This window comes from Pongo pygmaeus, chromosome 7 (genome assembly GCF_028885625.2).
Source record: "Pongo pygmaeus isolate AG05252 chromosome 7, NHGRI_mPonPyg2-v2.0_pri, whole genome shotgun sequence".
NCBI lineage: Eukaryota > Metazoa > Chordata > Mammalia > Primates > Hominidae > Pongo > Pongo pygmaeus.
Window position 1 is genome coordinate 102,359,117 of NC_072380.2, and position 18,546 is coordinate 102,377,662.

Consider the following 18,546-nt stretch of genomic DNA (forward strand, 5'->3'; position numbering starts at 1 on the left):
TAGTGATGGAAATAGAACAGTCCTCGTTGTTAGCTGAGCTTAAATTTTTTTACTATTCCGTTTATTATTTCCATGCTTTAATTTCCATTGAATTGTTCCATGTTTCCCTAAACTTATCATACAGCTTTCATATGTCTATGCCTGAGTTATATTGTTGTTGGAATTTTGCTGTGATGTTTTGCTTACTTCCTTTGGGATGTTTTCTCTGTAATCATTTCCTCCTCTCTGTGCCTTAAAACTTTGTTTAATCCAATCTAGTGAGAGGACAAACACTAATAAATAGATTCTAAAATGAAGGTAATATACCAATATAGCAGAGAGAGAGAGCAGGGCATGGTGGGCTTTTTTTTTTTTGAGACGGAGTTTTGCTCTTGTTGCCCAGGCTGGAGTACAATGGTGCGATCTTGACTCACCACAACCTGTGCCTCCTGGGTTCAAGCAATTCTCCTGCCTCAGCCTTCCAAGGAGCTGGGATTACAAGCATATGCCACCACACCTGGCTAATTTTGTACTTTTAGTAGAGATGGGGTTTCCTCCATTAACATAACATTAAACAATCTGACTTCCCCACTTGGACCAGAAGAGTCTAGTCCATAGCTGGTGCTCCATGCCTGTTGAGCTGAATTATGGTACTCTTCTTTTAGTAATCCCAGAGCATTTTTAATATTTAAGTCAGTAATACACATTAGTTTGAGATAGAAAGAAATATTTATTCACAAGCTGAATCTTAGTCTGAATAGAGATAATTACCATTTTTTAAGGTCAGGTGGTGTTGGAAATAAAGAATGAGAACTTGACTATTTTGGCAACATTTGTTCAATGTCAATATTTGTTTTGTAAGGACTCTTCAGTCTTGGTAGAGCTTTTCATCTCATGTCCTTTAAGAACTGATTTTGTGCTGCTTTTATTGTGTTCCTGCATATAATAGACGCTCAGTAAACATGTGCCTTCCTTTACAGCTTGAGTTCCCATCAACCTTCTTCTCATACTTTATAGTACACAGTCTTACTAAATAAGGCATTATAGGTTCCCAAATTCTACATGTTGTTTGGGCCCTTGTTCTTTGCTCATACTGACCCATATGTCTTGGCTGTCTTCCTTCTCCATCTGTATTAGTCTGTTCTCACGCTGCTATGAAGAAATACCTGAGACTGGGTAATTTATAAAGAAAAGAGGTTTAATTGACTCACAGTTTCCACATGGCTAGGGAGGCCTCAGGAAACTTAGAATCATGGTGGAAGGCACCTCTTCACAGGGCAGCAGGAAAGAGAATGTGTGCCAAGGGAAGGGGGAAGCCCCTTATAAAACTGTCAGATCTTGTGAGAACTCACTCACTATCACGAGAACAGCATGGGGAAAACTGTCTTCAGGATTCAGTTATGTCTACCTGGTCCCACCCTCGACATGTGGGGATTATTACAATTCAGAGTGAGATTTGGGTGGGGACACAGAGCCAAACCATGTCACCATCCTACCTTCTACTCTCTCAGCTCCTCCTTTCCCCTGCCTCTTGCAGCAAACTCCTAATCCTTCTTCACCCATCAGCTCAGAATGTTAACTCTTCAGAGAAGCCTTCCTTGTCACTCCCACTTAGGTTCTTCTTCTTTTAAGCAGGTATGGCTTACCTCACACAATTCCCAGCCTAGTAACTAATTCATTATATAACCAGGCTCACCTCTCTTGAGAGGGAGGGACTGCTCTTTTGAGAGCAGGGACTGACTTTATTTGAGGCTAAGCAATATTTGTAGTATTGACACATGGTAAGTATATAATAAACATTGGTTGAATGAACAATAATAATGGCTAACATGTTGAATATATTGTTCTTAGCATCTTAACATGCAGAGATAACTGTATGAGGTGGATTCATTATCAGATTACAGTAGTTCTTCAGTATATCAGCTAGCTTAATGACAGTTGAAAGATCATGCTAGCAATTGAACAAATGTATCTGGCACACCTCTGAGCACAAAGAGGATGGCTTTTCCTCTAGGCAGATTTTCGTAACAGGTTGCTCAGTTTTTCATAGGATAATATAGACTCTGCTCAGTACAGTAATTTTATTGAGACATGAAGCAATTTAGAGTAGATACACTCTAAATAAATGCCCAGGATAGCTATGGCAATGAACTTTGTCAAAAACATCACTCAGAGAAGCAATTTTTATGTATGTTCTGTCTGAAAGAGATGCAGCCCACCCATTTCTCTAAAATACATTCATGGATTAAATCAGATTAACAGACTATCTTGAGATTACATGTACCCTATCCTGTAGAACTGGTTTTACTGAATTGGCCTTTGAAATGATGCTGTAAGACTGTATTAATGAATGTCTGATAGTTTCATAGAACTTAGCCCATTTTTTTCAATTATACTTTAAGTTCTGGGATACATGTGCAGAATGTGCAGGTTTGTTACATAGGTATACATTTGCCATGGTGGTTTGCAGCACCCACCAACCCGTGATTTACATTAGGTATTTCTCCTAATGCTATCCCTCCCCTAGCTCTCCACCCCTTGATAGACCCAGTGTGTGATGTTCCCCTCCCTGTGTCCATGTGTTCTCATTGTTCAGCTCCCACTTATAAGTGAGAACATGCAGTATTTTGTTTTCTGTTCCTGTGTTAGTTTGCTGAGAATGATGGTTTCCAGCTTCATCCACGTCCCTGCAAAGTACGTGAACTCGTCCTTTATTATGGCTGCACAGTATTCCATGGTGTATATATGCCACATTTTCTTTATCCAGTCTATCATTGATGGGCATTTGGGTTGGTTCTAAGTCTTTGCTATTAAGAACAGTGCTGCAATAAACATATGTGTGCATGTGTCTTTATAGTAGAATGATTTATAATCCTTTGGGTATATACCCAGTAATGGGATGGCTGGGTCAAATGGTATTTCTAGTTCTAGATCCTTGAGGAATCACCACACTCTCTCCCACAATGGCTGAACTAATTTACAGTCCCACCAACAGTGTAAAAGTGTTCCTATTTCTCCACATCCTCTCCAGCACCTGTTGTTTCCTGACTTTTTAATGATTGCCATTCTAACTGGCGTGAGATGGTATCTCATTGTGGTTTTGATTTGCATTTCTCTAATGATCAGTGATGATGAGCTTTTTTTTTTCATAGTTTGTTGGCTGCATAAATGTTTTCTTTTCAGAAGTGTCTGTTCATATCCTTCCCCCACTTTTTGATGGGGTTGTTTGTGTTTAAGTTTAATTTGTTTAAGTTCTTTAAGTTCTTTGTAGATTCTGGATATTAGCCCTTTATCAGATGGATAGCTTGCAGAGCTTTTCTCCCATTCTGTACGTTGCCTGTTCACTCTGATGATAGTTTATTTTGCTGTGCAGAAGTTCTTTAGTTTAATTAGATCCCATTTGTCAAGTTTGAACTTAGCCCATTTTATCTATTGCAAGGATACAGTGTCTTAAGGAGATTGTTATACTGCACAATTTTCCTTTTGTAAGTCTAGAAAGACTTAAACAGTTTTTTGTATTAGAAACAATTGTGCTTTTCCTGAGCAATTAGCTTGCTTTTTCTTTATGGGTACTGTGGATTGTGTAACTGATTAGGCTTACCTTTTTTGTATAGAGTCATGGGAAGAATAGATACAAATTTGTGATGTGACTATTGCAGTTATATGGAACATCACACACTTCAGTACATTTAGATATTATCTTCATTCTTGGCTCCATTATATTTCGTTATCCTGGCTTTTCTCTCCTTTATCTTGCTTTTTTTCTTTCCTTCTTCCTTTCAAATTATCCTGTCTTCCTCATTTGCATTATATGTATTCTTTTAAGCTACCTTGTCATTATTTGAAATTACATTAAGTATATATACACACAAATATACATATGAATGTAAATTCCTAAAATGAATTTAGATTTTAAAAGAGCTATCTGTAAAGTAAGCTTTTAAAACAAGTTCCTTTGAAGTTCTTTGTTTGCTATTAGTGTTATATTTTTCTTCAGGACATTAAGCAAGATTTTGTTAGATTCCTATTTCCTTTCAAGTTTGGTTCAACAATTATATTAAAGCCTAGTTAGACATGGATGTGGTTTATATTTTCAATCGATATAATCTTTTACTCAAATAAAGCACTTCTGATGTTACAGACATTGTAATCCAGTGTACAGGGCTATGAGTAAAGTTATAATTAACTTTGTAACTACAAGACTGAACTCCAGAAAATGTGAGAGAAGGGCATGAAGCACTCACGTTTTTATGTGAATAATGAATACCTACTCTAAAAATGTATATTGACATTGGACTTCATATTCTAAACTACAAATTGTAGGTGGTATAGCATAGTGGTTAAGGACACTAAAATGTAAAGCTTAGGTTGTACAGTAGAGTGACTAAGGGTACAGACTGAAGCTAGACCTCTTGAGATTGACAAATTGGCCATATGACATAGAGAAAATGATTTAACCTCTCTGTGCTTTAGTTATATTATCTGTAATATAGGGAACAATAATAGTACCTACCTGTTGGGGTTGTAATCTCTGGCATGTAGTAAGCATCTAGTGAGTCTCAGTTATTACTGTTTTTAACATATGGTATAATATTTCAGAATGTATGTTGTTGATTTTAATTTTTAGGTCTCTTGCAGCTGAATGGGGTAAATATGGAATGCGATTCAATGTGATTCAACCAGGGCCTATAAAAACCAAAGTAAGTTGTATTTTGCTTGTTATCACATTGTGAATGATTAAATAATGAAACACTGATAGATATGTTCTGATTGTTGTGTAAAGGACTTTCCAGAGATGCCTAGGTTTAGAGCCCTGGTTCTAGGGAAGAGGCCTTTGCCTTTATTCATTATCGAATATAAGAAATAAGGAGGCGGGCAGGAATATAGCAGCTATGTAATTTCTTCATAATGTCAATTTCAGTGTCTTAATCTTTTGGGATCTTTTATGCCATCAATGTTGGCACTTTGTTTGATTTGTTTCAGTGGTCAGTTATTGTCCTGTATTTGTTAACTTTCACGACATTTTAAAGGCTCTTACATTGTCTGACATCCTTTTTTTAAAAAAATCAAGGAAATGTAACTCTATTTTTAGTTTGAGAGATGCTTTGGTAACTTATTATACAGGCTTTGTCTTGCTATAGGTAGGTAGCATTTTCCTTGACTCATGCATGTGCCCTTTCACTCTCAGTCAATTATGCATGTCATCTAACGCCCACATCTCTGATTATAAGTCCTTCTGACAGCATAGATTTCACCTATAAGGAATAATCCTTGTGGATACTTATTGCAACTTGTAATTATCTCTAATGTTGTTACAGATGTTGCTCAGAATGTCCACAGCTTCTCTGCTCTCTCATTATCCCAAAATAACTTCACTCTCACACTTCTCTTGGTTTTCACCTAAAGCAAGTATTTATAATGCCAACCAGATGTAATGTTGAAAGACCAGGCAAAATTTGGTAACTTGTTTCAGTTGTGTAAACATATTGGAAAATAATACTAAGGGATATTTGGGTTATAGGTAGCTCTGGGTATTAAATAATAACTTGGAAATGGCCATATTAGTTTATTTAGCAGTTTAAAGGATGGGAAATAGAAATAAAAACTTCCTGAGTGATTGAAACTTGATTGACTATCTTATTTATCTGACAATTCAATACTAAACAGTCTAATAAAATTAGTGGAAAGAAACTTAAAAACATACATTAAAACACATGATTCAGGGTGGCCCTGTCCTAAGCATATCTGAAAAGAGGCTTATAGACACAAACGCTTCTCTCCAAGACCCCAATATCTAGGGAAAAATCACCTGCATTTTATTTATTTAACCTATATTTATTGACTGTTCACTGTATCCAGGGGTACTGAGAAAGATACAGAAGTATCTCTGAGAAAGTGCTTGCCACTAAGGAGTTTACAGTCTAGTCACTGAGATAGGAGTTGTACCCAAATAATAACTATTTACTGTTAAAGAGATTAAAATAAAACTGAAGTGTAGAAACTCCCTAGCATGCACTTTTTAGAACCAGGACTGGGACCAGTTGCAACCCCTTGTCTCTGGGCTTTATAACCTCCTGGGAATAACTGGAGGTCTCTCATGGAGTCCTCTGAGTATTTGTTCTGTCTTACGGCTGCGTTATTGAGGAAAACTGCCACCTAAATTTCAAGGCAGTAGTACAGAAAAATCCAGTTGTTTTTATTGATCAGTGCACATCTATAATTCATCTTGGTTTGTTCCTTCACATCATTGACAGAAAGCACATTGTTTGGCCAACTTAGTTGTAGTTTTTCTCTCTCTAGAATCTAATTGAATTTCTACATACTTGTTTTCTTCCTTTTCCAATACTTTGGGATGAAAGAACAGGAATTTCCTCTTAAATATTTCCTATGAGCCACTTTTCTGTGTTTATTAAATGAAAAGCCAGTAATACCACTGCCTTTACCACCTAAGCTTGTACATATTTCAGGATACCTTTATATACATTTTTTCATTTGATGCTTATAACAATTTTGTGAGGTAACTAAGATAGATATCCTCATTTTACATAGAAGAAACTAAGATTAAAAGGGTTCTGTTTTCCAGTGATCTATTTTTTTTAAGAAGAATTTGGTGAAATTCTTTTTGACTTACAAAGCCTAAGGTTTTAAGCTGCATGGTAGCATGCCATTTTATACACATTTTTTTCTTGAGTAGGAAAGGAGTTGATTGAAAAACCCAACACAGCCTAATTGTTTTCTTAATTTCTAAGGGTGCCTTTAGCCGTCTGGACCCAACTGGAACATTTGAGAAAGAAATGATTGACAGAATTCCCTGTGGTCGCCTGGGGACTGTAGAAGAACTTGCAAATCTTGCTGCTTTCCTTTGTAGTGATTATGCTTCTTGGATTAATGGAGCAGTAAGCGTTGTTTATTTCTCTTCACTTTTTTTTCAGGAGTGTGTTTGGGGCAGGGAGGTCTGTTGTGGAACCAATCCTGACAATGCTGAATGTAAATATGATTTAAAATATGTATTTAGTTGTAAATAATATAAAATATTATATATACTGTTTAGCCTATGACATTTATTCAGTGATGTATTAGTCCGTTTTCACGCTGCTAAAGACATACCTGAGACTATGTAATTTATAAAGAAAAGAGGTTTAAGGGAAGTGCAGGGGGTCGGGGAATTCCCTTTCCTAGTCAAGGGAAGCCCTGACAGACGGTACCTGGAAAATCGGGACACTCCCACCCTAATACTGTGCTTTTCCAATGGTCTTAGCAAACAGCACACCAGGAGATTATATCCCACGCCTGGCTCAGAGGGTCCCACGCCCACAGAGCCTCGCTCACTGCTAGCACAGCAGTCTGAAATAGAACTGCAGGGCGGCAGTGAAAGTGGGAGAGGGGTGTCCACCAATGCTGGGGCTTGAGTAGGTAAACAAAGTGGCCTGGAAGCTTGAACTGGGTGGAGCCCACCACAGCTCAAGGAGGCCTGCCTTCCTGCCTCTGTAGACTCCACCTCTGGGGGCAGGGCATAGCTGAACAAAAGGCAGCAGAAACTTCTGCAGACTTAAACGTCCCTGTCTGACAGCTTTGAAGAGAGTAGTGGTTCTCCCAGCACGGAGTTTGAGATGTGAGAACGGACAGACTGCCCCCTTAACTGGGCCCTTGACCCCCAAGTAGCCTAACTGGGAGACACCTCCCAGTAGGGGCCGACTGACGCCTCATACAGCCGGGTGCCCCTCTGAGACGAAGCTTCCAGAGGAAGGATCAGGCAGCAACATTTGCCATTCTGCAATATTTGCTGTTCTGCAGCCTCCGCTGGTGATACCCAGGCAAACAGTGTCTGCAGTGGACATCCAGCAAACTCCAACAGACCTGCAGCTCAGGGTCCTGACTGTTAGAAGGAAAACTAACAAACAGAAAGGACATCCACACCAAAACCCCATCTGTGTGTCACCATCACTAAAGACCAAAGGTAGATAAAACCGCGAAGATGGGGAGAAACCAGAGCAGAAAAGCTGAAAATTCTAAAAATCAGAGCACCTCTTCTCTTCCAAAGGAATGCAGCTTCTTGCCAGCAACGGAACAAAGCTGGACGCAGAATGACTTTGACGAGTTGAGAGAAGAAAGCTTCAGACGATTGGTAATAACAAACTTCTCTGAGCTAAAGGAAGATGTTCGAACCCATTGCAAAAAAGCTAAAAACCTTGATAAAAGATTAGACGAATGGCTAACTAGAATAAACAGCATAGAGAAGACCTTAAATGACCTGATGGAGCTGAAAACCATGACATGAGAAATACGTGACGCATGAACAAGCTTTAGTAGCCGATTCGATCAAGTGGAGGAAAGGGTATCAGTGATTGAAGATCAAATGAATGAAATGAAGTGAGAAGAGAAGTTTAGAGAAAAAAGAGTAAAAAGAAATGAACAAAGCCTCCAAGAAATATGGGACTATGTGAAAAGACCAAATCTACGTCTGATTGGTGTACCTGAAAGTGACGGGGAGAATGGAACCAAGTTGGCAAACACTCTGCAGGATATTATCCAGGAGGATTTCCCCAACCTATCAAGGCAGGCCAACATTCAAATTCAGGAAATACAGAGAACATTACAAAGATACTCCCCGAGAAGAGCAACTCCAAGACACATAATTGTCAGATTGACCAAAGTTGAAATGAGGAAAAAATGCTAAGGGCAGCCAGAGAGAAAGGTTGGGTTACCCACAAAGGGAAGCCCATCAGACTAACAGTGGATCTCTCAGCAGAAACTGCAAGCCAGAAGAAAGTGGGGGCCAATATTCAACATTCTTAAAGAAAATAATTTTCAACCCAGAATTTCATATCCAGCCAAACTAAGCTTCATAAGTGAAGGAGAAATAAAATCCTTTACAGACAAGCAAATGCTGAGAGATTTTGTCACCACCAGGCCTTCCTTACAAGAGCTCCTGAAAGAAGCACTAAACATGGAAAGGAAAAACCGGTACCAGCCACTGCAAAAACAGGCCAAATTGTAGAGACCATCAATGCTAGGAAGAAACTGCATCAACTAACGAGCAAAATAACCAGCTAACGTCATAATGACAGGATCAAATTCACACATAACAATATTAACCTTAAATGCAAATGGGCTAAATGCTCCAATTAAAAGACACAGACTGGCAAATTGGATAAAGACTCAAAACCCATCAGTGTGCTGTATTCAGGAAACCCATCTCACGTGCAGAGACACACACAGGCTCAAAATAAAGGGATGGAGGAAGATCTACCAAGCAAATGGAAAACAAAAAAAGGCAGGGGTTGCAATCCTAGTCTCTGACAAAACAGACTTTAAACCAACAAAGATCAGAAGAGAGAAAGAAGGCCATTACATAATGGTAAAGGGATCAATTCAACAAGAAGAGCTAACTATCCTAAATATATTTGCACCCAATACAGGAGCATCCAGATTCATAAAGCAAGTCCTTAGAGACCTGCAAAGAGACTTAGACTCCTACACAATAATAATGGAAGACATTAACGCCCCACTGTCAATATTAGACAGAACAACAAGACAGAAAGTTAACAAGGATATCCAGGAATTGAACTCAGCTCTGCACCAAGCAGACCTAAAAGACATCTACAGAACTCTCCACCCCAAATCAACAGAATATATATTCTTCTCAGCACCACATCACACTTATTCCAAAATTGACCACATAGGTGGAAGTAAAGCACTCCTCAGCAAATGTAAAAGAACAGAAATTCTAACACTGTCTCTCAGACCACAGTGCAATCAAACTAGAACTCAGGTTTAAGAAACTCACTCGAAGCCACTCAACTACATGGAAACTGAACAACCTGCTCCTGAATGACTACTGGGTACATAACGAAATGAAAGCAGAAATAAAGATGTTCTTTGAAGCCAAGGAGAACAAAGACACAACATACCAGAATCTCTGGGACACATTTAAAGCAGTGTGTAGAGGGAAATTTATAGCACTAAATGCCCACAAGAGAAAGCAGGGAAGATCTAAAATGGGCAACCTAACATCACAATTAAAAGAACTAGAGAAGCAAGAGCAAACACATTCAAAAGCTAGCAGAAGGCAAGAAATTACTAAGATCAGAGCAGAACTGAAGGAGATAGAGACACAAAAAACCCTTCAAAAAAATCAATGAATCCAGGAGCTGTTTTTTTTTAAAGACCGAAAAAATTGATAGACTGCTAGCAAGACTAATAAAGAAGGAAAGAGTGAAGAATCAAATAGATGCAATAAAAAATGATAAAGGGGATATCACCACCAATCCCACAGAGATACAAACCCCTATCAGAGAATACTATAAACACCACTACGCAAATAAACTAGAAAAACTAGAAGAAATGGATACATTCCTGGACACATACACCCTCCCAAGACTAAACCAGGAAGAAGTTGAATCCCTGAGAACACCAATAACACACTCTGAAATTGAAGCAATAATTAAAAGCCTACCAACCAAAAAAAGTCCAGGACCAGACGGTTTCACAAGCGAATTCTACCAGAGGTACAAAGAGGAGCTGGTACCATTCCTTCTGAAACTATTCCAACCAATAGAAAAAGAGGAAATCCTCCCTAACTCATTTTATGAGGCCAGCATCATCCTGATACCAAAGCCTGGCATAGGCACAACAACAAAAATAGAGAATTTTAGACCAATATTCCTGATAAACATTGATGCAAAAATCCTCAATAAAATACTGGCAAACCAAATCCAGCAGCACATCAAAAAGCTTATCCATCACGATCAAGTGGGCTTCATCCCTGGGATGCAAGGCTGGTTCAACATATGCAAATCAATAAACATAATCCATCATATAAACAGAACCAAAGACAAAAACCACATGATTATCTCAACACATGCAGAAAAGGCCTTCAGCAAAATTCAACAGCCCTTCATGCTAAAAACTCTCAGTAAACTAGGTATTGATGGGACATGTCTCAAAATAATAAGAGCTATTTATGACAAACCCACAGCCAGTGGGCAAAAACTGGAAGCGTTCCCTTTGAAAACTGGCACAAGACAGGGATGCCCTCTGTCGCCACTCCTATTCAACATAGTGTTGGAAGTTCTGGTCAGGGCAGTCAGGCAGGAGAAATAAATAAAGGGTATTCAATTAGGAAAAGAGGAAGTCAAATTGTCCCTGTTTGCAGATGACATGATTGTTTATCTAGAAAACCCCATCATCTCAGCCCAAAATCTCCTTAAGCTGATAAGCAACTTCAGCAAAGTCTCAGGATACAAAATCAATGTGCAAAAATCACAAGCATTTTTTACATCAATAATGGACAAGCAGAGAGCCAAATCATGAGTGAACTCCCATTCACAATTGCTTCAAAGAGAATAAAATACCTAGGAATCCAACTTACAAGGGATGTGAAGGACCTCTTCAAGGAGAACTACGAACCACTGCTCAATAAAATAAAAGAGGACACAAACAAATGGAAGAACATTCCATGCTCATGGATAGGAAGAATCAATGTGTGAAAATGGCCACACTGCCCAAGGTAATTTGTAGATTCAATGCCATCCCCATCAAGCTACCAATAACTTTCTTCACAGAATTGGAAAAAACTACTTTTAAAGTTCATATGAAACCAAAAAAGAGCCCACATTTCCAAGACAATCCTAAGCCAAAAGAACAAATCTGGTGTCATCACGCTACCTGACTTCAAACTATACTACAAGGCTACAGTAACCAAAACAGCATGGTACTGGTACCAAAACAGAGATATAGACCAATGGAACAGAACAGAGCCCTCAGAAATAATACCACACATCTACAACCATCTGATCTTTGAGAAGCCTGACAAATACAAGAAATGGGGAAAGGATTCCCTATTTAATAAATGGTGCTGGGAAAACGGGCTAGCCATATGTAGAAAGCTGAAACTGGATCCCTTCCTTACTCCTTATACAAAAATTAATTCAAGATGGATTAAAGACTTAAATGTTAGACCTGAAACCATAAAAACCCTAGAAGAAAACCTAGGCAATACCATTCAGGACATAGGCATGGGCAAGGACTTCATGACTAAAACACCAAAAGCAATGGCCACAAAAGCCAAAATAGACAAATGGGATCTAATTAAACTAAAGAGCTTCTGCACAGCAAAAGAAACTACCATCAGAGTGAACAGGCAACCTACAGAATGAGAGAAAATGTTTACAATCTACCCATCTGACAATGGGCTAATATCCAGAATCTACAAAGAACTTAAATTTACAAGAAAAAATCAAACAACCCCATCACAAAGTGGGCAAAGTGTATGAACAGATACCTCTCAAATAAGATACTTACGCAGCCAACAGACACATGAAAAAATGCTCATCATCACTGGCCATCAGAGAAATGCAAATCAAAACCACAATGAGATACCATCTCACACCAGTTAGAATGGCGTTCATTAAAGAGTCCGGAAACAACAGGTGCTGGAGAGGATGTGGAGAAATAGGAACACTTTTACACTGTTGGTGGGACCGTAAACTAGTTAAGCCATTGTGGAAGACAGTGTGGTGATTCCTCAAGGATCTAGAACTAGAAATACCATTTGACCCAGCCATCCCATTACTGGGTATATACCCAAAGAATTATAAATCATGCCGCTATAAAGACACATGCACACGTATGTTTATTGGAGTACTGTTCACACTAGCAAAGACTTGGAACCAACCCAAATGTCTATCAATGATAGACTAGATTAAGAAAATGTGGCACATATACATCATGGAATACTATGCAGACATAAAAAAGGGTGAGTTCATGTCCTTTGGAGGGACATGGATGAAGCTGGAAACCATGATTCTGAGCAAACTCTCACAAGGACAGAAAACCAAACACCGCATGTTCTCACTCATAAGTGGGAATTGAACAATGAGAACACTTGGACACAAGGTAGTGGACATCACACATGGGGGTCTGTCGTGGGGTGGGAGGAAGGAGGAGGGATAGTATTAGCATATATACCTAATGTATATGACGAGTTAATGCGTGCAGCACACCAACATGGCACATGTATACATATGTAACAAACCTGCACATTGTGCACATTCACCCTAGAACTTCAAGTATAAAAAAAAATAAAAAAAAAGAAAAGAGGTTTAATTGATTCACTCTTCTGCATGTCTGAGAAGGGCTCAGGAAACTTACAATTATGGCTGAAGGGGAAGAGTCATAACATAGTGGCAGGCAATAGAGATAAAGAGAGGGAGAGAGAGAAAAAAGGGAGACGAGAGAGAGAGAGATTGAGGATTACAATTCAAGATGAGATTTTTTTGGGGACACAGCCAAACCATATCAAGTGATAAATTAATAGATGCAGATTACCTTGGTAGATATACCTTTAAGATGATCTTCAATATTGGGTAGATATTGGAAATTGTGGAGATGTTAGAAATAGAATTATAAACTGAGTAAATCAATTTAGGTTTAATCATGAGTTTTATCTTTAAAATTTGGGCTTGATTTAAAGTGCCAAAGAGATATTCCATCCAGTTAGTATGGGAAAATGGCTAGTGGTTCAGAAACTTTTTAAAAGGAGTTAGTTTCAGAGTTTAAAAATTTGTTTTTTTCCAGGTCATTAAATTTGATGGTGGAGAGGAAGTACTTATTTCAGGGGAATTCAACGACCTGAGAAAGGTAATGCTTTTGTGTGTATAATGTAATATCAGCAGCTAGGATACTAAGCTTTAAAAACATGTAAAAAGCACATTAAATTGACATCTCTTTGTATTAGGTCACCAAGGAGCAGTGGGACACCATAGAAGGACTCATCAGGAAGACAAAAGGTTCCTAAGACCACTTTGGCCTTCATCTTTGTTACAGAAAAGGGAATAGAAATGAAACAAATTATCTCTCATCTTTTGACTATTTCAAGTCTAATAAATTATTAATTAACAAACCTTCATTGAATATGTATTATGTGCCAGGCCAGTGATAGCCATTGTATATTCAAAGATAAATAAGATGAAATATAGTCCTTCAAAACACTAAAAAAAAAAGGAGGCATGGGGAGAGTAGGTAAAGGCTCCTCTTTACCTACTGATAGAGGTAAAAAGTGCTTAGAAGTGCAGAGAGAACAGATCTTTGTGACTTGCAAAATCAGGAGAAACTCAATGGTGGGGGTAGCATTTGAGTTACATATTATACTTTACCTATATTGATAGGGCCTAAAAGAAAGAAATTAGAGGATACACACTAAATATAATAGACTTTGCCTTTCCAGTATACTTTCTTTTCATTGGACTTGTGAATTATCTTCTTTGGGTAACTCAGTATTAATTCAAACCTTTAATTTTTAGTAGGACCTATTTGTGGCCAGGCATTTTATTTAGTACTGAATAAGCTATAGCCCTTGCCGTTTTGAAATTCATTATCTAGCAAGATAGTCAAACTTATAAATAATTATTTATGGTACATTGTGATAAGTATTATTCCAGCAGTATTTAAGTGTGGAGGAGGAAGTAATTCATTCTGTCTCCAGAGTTTAGAGAATGTGATGCCTAAGAGATAGCATGCCATCCCAGCTGTAAAAGAAGAATAGATTTCTCTGGGTAAAAGAGGTAAAGAAAGTCTATAAAATATTTTTGTGTATCATTTGATTAAATTTCATCTTTGGTTTGACTAATTTGTCATCCTGAAAATCAAATAATAATGAATCTAAAGTCTCAAGTCTACAGAGCTATACTTTTGAGCCTATATTTTTAAAATGTCCATTTTGCTTTCCCAGGAGTCAGTTATAACATGTTCACTAGACTATCCCCATTGCCCAAGTTGACACGAGAGGAAACCAGCTTCCATCTTACCTCATCTGAATAAATCTGCAAAGGAATCCAGTTTTCCTGGTTGAATTTATATGCCACAAGCCCCATGGAAACCCCAATTACATTGACAGTTAATTGTGTACATAAATTACATTTATTACATTTAATTGTGTACATACAGGGGAATGTTATAGGTTTGGAATAAGTGGCCTGACATTTCCAATTGTACTGACTTTCACTGGGCTTTTTTTTAGGCTGTTACACTTTTCCTCCACATGCTTGCAATACAATACTCTCAAAATAAAACGCACACAGGTACCTAGTCTCCATTTTACCTTTAGTACTAATCCTGTGTATTAGTCTGTTCTCATGCTGCTAATAAAGACATAACCAAAACTGGGTAATTTATAAAAGAAAGAGGTTTCATTGACTCATAGTTCAGCATGGCTAGGGAGGCCTCACAATCATGGCAGGTGAGTGAGGTGCAAAGTCATGTCTTACGTGGTGGCACTCAAGAGAGCTTGTGCAGGGGAACTCCCATTTATAAAACCATCAGATCTTGTGAGACTTATTCACTATCACACTATTGTGTTGATATTGTGTTCACACGCCAATAATGATGGTTTATCACTCATTCCATTTCCAAACCCACCTTCCCACCCACCTCTCACCAAACACACAAAGACACACTCTTTCCCTCCACTGATTCCACCAATATAGCCATATTTCTCTTTCTGGTTAAATTTATACTAAATGTTTACATTTATATAACTTAATAAATATTATTTTTTTCCAGTGTTGTCTCAACCTTTTTTTAAACAAAAAAAAACAATTCAGATTACATGATAAATCAGATCCTTTTTCAGATAAATATTATTTTTAGTGTTCTATTGTTTTGATGTATCATTATTTAATTTATTGGAAATAGGGTTATTTATATTTATTATTTTTATCTTTTTAAATTTTTATAGAGACAATGTCTTGCTATCTTTATCAGGCTGGTCTTGAACTCCTGACTTCAAGTAATCCTCCTGCGTTGGCCTCCCAAAGTGCTGGGGTTACAGGCGTGAGCCACTGAGCCTGGCCTTTGTTTTAAAATTTTTTGTTTTTTAATGTTTTTCAAGAATGCTAACGCCTCCCTTGCCGATGCATTTTAAAATTATTATTAATATTACTTTTGATTGGCAAATCACAATTGAATTCATTTATGGGGTGCCCTGTACATTTAAGGGGTACAGTGTGATGTTTTGATATATGTATACAATGTGGAATGATTAAATCAAGCTAATTAACATATCTATCACCTCTCTTACCTATTGGCCTTTATGAAGAGACATTTGAAATTTACTTTTATTAGTTATTTTTAAATATACAGTACATTATTATTGACCGTAGTCACCCTGCAGTAGATCTTAAAACCTGTTCTTTCTATCTGAAATTTTGTACGCTTTGATCAGAAACCCCCTTCTTCCCACTCCCTCAACCTCTAGTAAACCATCATTCTACTTTCTTTTCTTTTCTTTTTTTTTTTTTTTTTGAGATGGTGTCTCACTCTTGTTGCCCAAACTGGAGTGCAGTGGCATGATCTCAGCTCACCGCAACCTCCACCTCCCGGGTTCAAGCGATTCTCCTGCCCCAGCCTCCTGAGTAGCTGGGATTATAGGTGCATGTCACCATGCCCAGCTAATTTTTTGTAGTTTTAGTAGAAACAGGGTTTTACCATGTTAGCCAGGCTGGTCTCGAACTCCTGACCTCAGGTGATCCGCCTGCCTAGGCCTCCCAAAGTGCTGGGATTACAGGCGTGAGCCACCGTGCCCGGTCAATCATCATTCTACTTTCTACTTCCATGAGTTCAACTTTATTTGATGCCATACGTAAGTGAGATCACAGGTTACTTTTATTTTTCAGTATTATAAATAAAACTATGAACGTTTTTATGTATAACACATTTTTAGAATTTGGAATTTTTTCCTCATTTCTAGAAGTGGTATTATTAATCAAAGTTATGAAGCTTTTAAAGTTTTTTTGATATACATATCCAATTGTTATTCCAAAGATTTGTGTGAGTTTAAACCCTCCTAAGTAATGTGTGACAGTGCCCGTTTCAACAAATACCTGCCAACAATTAAAACTATTCACCAATTTTACACGTAACAAATGATAGTACCATTAAAAACTTATTTAATTATTGGTGAGATCGAATACTTTTCTACACTTTTGAATTTCCTGTTTGTCTTTTTTACCTGTTGGTATCTTAATGGGGTATTGTAAAATTTTTGGTTTGTATGAGTTTGTATGCAATTTTTTCCTCTGTTAAAGACAAAAATAGCTCTTTTAATAGTTTCTTAGTCATCTATTACATCATTATTATGTGTTCATTACAAATGGTTGATGAGAAAGCAAAGCTTGCCAGCATGGCAGAGAGGATCAGAGAAGAGAGATCATGGAGATATTGACTAACAGATACTTTTTCCTGAGTCTGAAAGAGAAACAAACATTGTTTATGGGTAATCACTGTATTCTATGACAGACCGCATGTGGGCTGTAACCACATCAATGTTCACCTTAAGAATTACTACTTTGTCACTCAATACCTTCTGTAAGAGTCCTGCTTCTGTTCTACTAGTGGAAGAGTTAATACTCAGTAAATTAAAGATTATTGGTAACAATATCACTTATCTTACCATTAACATGTGAAACCACCTCCAGGAAATGTTTCAGGTATAGAGTGACAGCCATTGTTTCCTTATTGTTCTTGTGGAAACTAAAACAATGAGAATTTAATGACTTTGAATAATAGAATTTTAGAGCTGGAAAAGCCTTAGAAAATGCAAATTCTCAATGTTTTTATTTCACAGTTGAGGAAACTGCAGACCTAGAAAATTATGTGACTTGCCCTAGGTCACACAGTAAGTCAAGCTCATGTCTCTTACCCAGTTAGATATTTCTTGGGATCATAACTTAAATCAAGAGACAATAACAGGGTTTTTAGGAGGTAACAGTTACATTACAAAAGCTTTGAAGAAGAGAAAGCCCATCAATTTTTTTAGCTTGTTAGTTGAAGTATGACTTATAAATATGCACAAATCATGAATTATTACAATACGAATGCACTCAGGTAACCATTTTTCAGGTCAAGAAACAGAACATTACCAGGAACCCAGAAGCCTCCCTTCTGCCCACCATCACGACTCCTTTCCTCCTTCTCACAACTAACCACTGTCTTGACTTCTAACCCCATCGTTAAGCTGTTTTGAGATTTATATAAATAGAATCACACAATATGTATTCTTCTGTTTTTTGGCTTTCTTTCTGTGTAATAATTGCTTATGCATTCTCATTGTTATATTCCATAGAATATAAGGTATATATGAATATACCACAATTTATTTGTTAGCTCTGCTCTTAGTGGACATTTGGATTGTTTCTAGTTTGAGGCTATGCCAAATATAAAGCTGCCATGAACATTCTATTCTTTTGGCGAAAATATATACACCTTTCTCTGTTAGATTGGTAATACCTAGAAGTGAAATTGCTGGGTTTTAGGGTATGCTTGTGTTCAAATTTAGTAGATACTGTCAAATGGCTTCCAAGACTATTCACAATTTAACCTCCCACCAAGCTGTTTGGGAACTTCCACTGTGCTGCATCCTCACCAGTAGTGAGCATTGAAATTCTCTTTACTTTGAGTCATTCTGTGAGTGCGTGGTGTCATCTCATTTGTTTTAATTTGCTTTATTTTTTTTGAGAGAGGGTCTCACTCCTGTTGCTTAGGCTGGAGTGCGGTGACACGATCTCGGTT

General features: G+C 37.6%; 1 protein-coding gene across 1 annotated transcript in view; it reads left to right on the top strand.

Moving 5' to 3' along the window:
• The window catches only part of DECR1 (2,4-dienoyl-CoA reductase 1), a 50,628-nt gene extending 36,746 nt beyond the window's left edge, over positions 1–13,882 (top strand). Inside the window, exons 7-10 of the mRNA XM_054498410.2 lie at positions 4,607–4,679; positions 6,729–6,875; positions 13,558–13,620; positions 13,718–13,882. Coding sequence (XP_054354385.1) covers positions 4,607–4,679; positions 6,729–6,875; positions 13,558–13,620; positions 13,718–13,777 — 343 coding nt within the window. The 3' untranslated portion in view covers positions 13,778–13,882. The remainder of the gene's footprint in view (positions 1–4,606; positions 4,680–6,728; positions 6,876–13,557; positions 13,621–13,717) is intronic.
• Positions 13,883–18,546: the final 4,664 nt, after the last annotated feature.